Raw genomic sequence first — 3,142 nt, forward strand, 5'->3', positions numbered from 1 at the left:
GGGTATACCTGCTCAGCCTTTGATGCACTGAAGACACACTGGGTCTCCGGCAAGTAGGCCTACCTGTGTTTTGTAGGCCCCTACCTTATGTTACGTTTTGGAGTTTGTCATCGGTTGATGACGGAGATCAAAATGCGTAGGCTACCGAGTACACTTTAAATGAATATCGAATATCTGAGGAATGAACGAAACATTCAGAGGTGATTGAAATGGAAAATATTTTTATTTGAAATAAGCGTTTTGAAATAAGATTGCAATAAGTAAATGAGGGCAAGGACATGGGAACCGGCTCAGAAACACAAATGATCCTATTCCAGGTGTATAGGCTAAGCTACATGATTGCAAAACACCACAACATGTAAATAAAATAAAAACGATGCCCATGGGCTAATCAACAAGGCATTTAAAATATAAAGAAACATAAATAAATTATAAGTTAAAATAGTCTCAATAAAATAAACATTTACAGAAAGACTTTGAAACAGAAATAAACATTTATAGGCTTTTGTTTCTATAAAGCTGTACACTTTTAGGCCAGTGTAGACAATTTTAAAGTAATTTAGGATTGCACAGATGTTAAAACATTTAACACTGTCAAGTGGGCTGCACGCAAAGCAACCAATGAATGCTACATTTGTACTGAAGATAAGTCACTCGGCGGATTCTCTCACTCTCCACACCGCGGTAATCCTGAGAATCCTGTGTTTGGGGCGGCAATGGGCCGGAGGTCCTCCGGTCCGGGTGCAGCCAGCGCCGGCGGACCCGTTGAGCCCGGGCCGCTCTCTTTTTTCTCCGCGCTCAACCTCCGCCGCGTTCGCCCATTGCAGACGGAGAAATTTCTTCCAGAACCTCTCAATTTTGTGGGACATAGTGCGAAAGACCTGGACGAAAGAAAAAAAATACGATTATTAGAGGATCGTACGCCGTGAAGAGGGAAAGAAAAAAAGCCAACCGCGGTCCCACCGTCTCCCCCCCGGAGAACGACTGAGTCAGCGCTCTGGTGAAATACGACACCGCCTGCAGTCAGGGCAGCGGGCGTAACCCTTTACCCGAGTCTTTTCCCGCCACACAATGACGCACATTCCCCTCCCCCAAACCACTGTTACTTCACTACTATCACCCCCTCCTCCAGCGACAACAACCCTACTATCAACCCCCCCCCCCCCCCCCCCCAGCCCCCCCGGCTACTACCAGGCTATAGGCCTACTATAAATACCCCCAGCCCAGCCACCCTTGTTTTGGTAACGCAGCCACGTCGTTATTAAACGTCAGGTACCGGTGTCCAATACGGTATATAATACTGTCATAAATGCTATAATAAAACCTGATTCTAACGCTCAATTGAAAAAAATAAATAAATAATGCGAATGGTGTAAAATAGAACCCCGTCACAAATATATCACAGCCATAGAATGACACTAATTCAAACAATCCAAAAAATATTTCATTTGATGATGATGGTTTAAAATGTGGCATACCTTCATCGGATTCTTCTCCGTGGAGTTTGCTCTACTGGGATTTGAGTTTTGGGTGAGAGGCAGGGCTCTCCGTCGATTTGTTCTCCGTGGACCTCTTGCGTTTCACGAAGAAGTCTGGAAGGAGGAGAAGAAATGAGGTTTAGGATCACCGGTTGGGCATTCGTTAGGGCGAGAATCACACAGAATAGACTGGCCTCGGCCGAAAAAAGGTACACAATATCCGTTAGAAATAGCTGCAACCATCCCCGATATGTACCTGTTATGTGTGAGTTGTTGTTGTCAGGAGCGGCTGTCCTCTTGCGTCGCACGCATGAGGAGGACTGCCTGCTGCGGGTCTGGATTCCCGAGTTGAGCTTGCTCCTGCGGTTCTCCTGGTTCACCTCCGCCGGACAGGTAGTGGCGGCGGTGCTGATTTCGGACGCGGCCAGACGCTCCTCGCAGGTCGGCGGTACATCCATAGCGGGGCACTCCTGGATGTCTGACTCCTCCGAGGGGCTCATAACTCGGACGGGCGTCGCGGCCACCCTTGTCTTCCCTGTCTGCACGGAGTCCTGGTAAAAACCCGGGGTCGCCTCCACGGAGCTCTCCACCCATTGGTAATTCCCAACAAGCGGGCTGTTCGCCTCGAAATTAAAGTTCCACCTCTGTTGGTCCCTTTCCGAAATTTCCCGCAGTTTGCTCTTCATATCCCGGTTGAGCTCGTCGTGGTCTATTGGCCCGAAGAGGTTCCTGCAGGCGCCGGTCCGAGCGTGGAGGGGGAAAGTCCTCCGTGCGACTATCCTTTCCAGCGCAGCGGTCGACAGCTGAACGTTAGACATCTCGCGTCTCCGGGGGAAAAAAACACCCAAAACCGAGAATGAAGCAAAACAAAACAAGAGATGCTTGCCGTAGTGTCTAACCAGGATGGTGCGTTATGGGTGTGTGGGTATGGACGACGTGCTCGTGTTCTTCACTGTCACGCTCCACACTATACGCAATCCGGTTTAAATGTACCTTTGCTGCGCAACACAGCGTATATAAGCTCCTAACAGATCTCAAGCCGCGGAACCCACCTCCAACAAGACGCTCATTGGTTTGTATTCTGGCCCCGCCCCTTCACCACCCTTCACCCCCCCCAAACACCTCTTTTCTCCTTATCCTTTGGCTCCTGAGTTTGAGCCAAGTTGACTGATCACCGTCACGACTGCTGATGGGGGAGGGGGGGGGGGGGGGGGGGGGGGCGGGGGGAATTGGGGCTGCGGTTTCAAGTCTTCTTCGCTGTGACACTCATATCGCTGCCTGTCGACCCCCCCCCCCCCTCCCCCCCCCACACACACACTCGCACGCACAGACACGGACGGTCACACACACACACACACACACACACACACACACACACACACACACACACACACACACACACACACACACACACACACACACACACACACACACACACACACACACACACACAAACACACATACAGTGATGATCAGGCTCTAGCGTTTTTCTTCAGTTTGATCATGTCCTGATCTCCTCGGAGCAGTAGCACATAGGCCCTCAGTAGGGCAAACAGATAACGGGGGCAAACCGTTACATCCGTTCATCAACTCGACATTATATACGATTTAGTTATGATGCTTTATTTATTATACGAAAGTATGCAAACAGGGATTTGCCAAAT

The 3,142-nt window shown here is 49.6% G+C and overlaps 1 protein-coding gene across 1 annotated transcript; it reads right to left on the bottom strand.

Annotated features, from left to right (window-relative positions):
• Positions 1–204: 204 nt before the first annotated feature.
• On the bottom strand, positions 205–2,500 carry LOC132464128 (cyclin-dependent kinase inhibitor 1C-like). Its single transcript, XM_060060327.1, has 3 exons — positions 1,735–2,500; positions 1,479–1,592; positions 205–881 (listed from the first exon to the last, which is right to left on the bottom strand). The coding sequence occupies exons 1-2, from the start codon at positions 2,294–2,296 to the stop codon at positions 1,510–1,512; spliced, it is 645 nt and encodes a 214-aa protein (XP_059916310.1). The 5' UTR covers positions 2,297–2,500; the 3' UTR covers positions 205–881; positions 1,479–1,509.
• Between the last annotated feature and the right edge of the window lie 642 nt (positions 2,501–3,142).

The sequence above is a fragment of the Gadus macrocephalus genome, chromosome 9 (assembly GCF_031168955.1).
Source record: "Gadus macrocephalus chromosome 9, ASM3116895v1".
Classification (NCBI taxonomy): Eukaryota; Metazoa; Chordata; class Actinopteri; order Gadiformes; family Gadidae; genus Gadus; species Gadus macrocephalus.

What these genes read in the sequence shown, in the direction of transcription:
- LOC132464128 (XM_060060327.1), bottom strand. Translation starts at nt 2,296, where the DNA reads ATGTCTAACGTTCAGCTGTCGACCGCTGCGCTGGAAAGGATAGTCGCA. An exon ending in CAACAACTCACACATAACAG is followed by an intron (nt 1,593 to 1,734) that starts GTACATATCGGG and finishes TCCTCCTTCCAG; the next exon opens with ACTTCTTCGTGAAACGCAAG.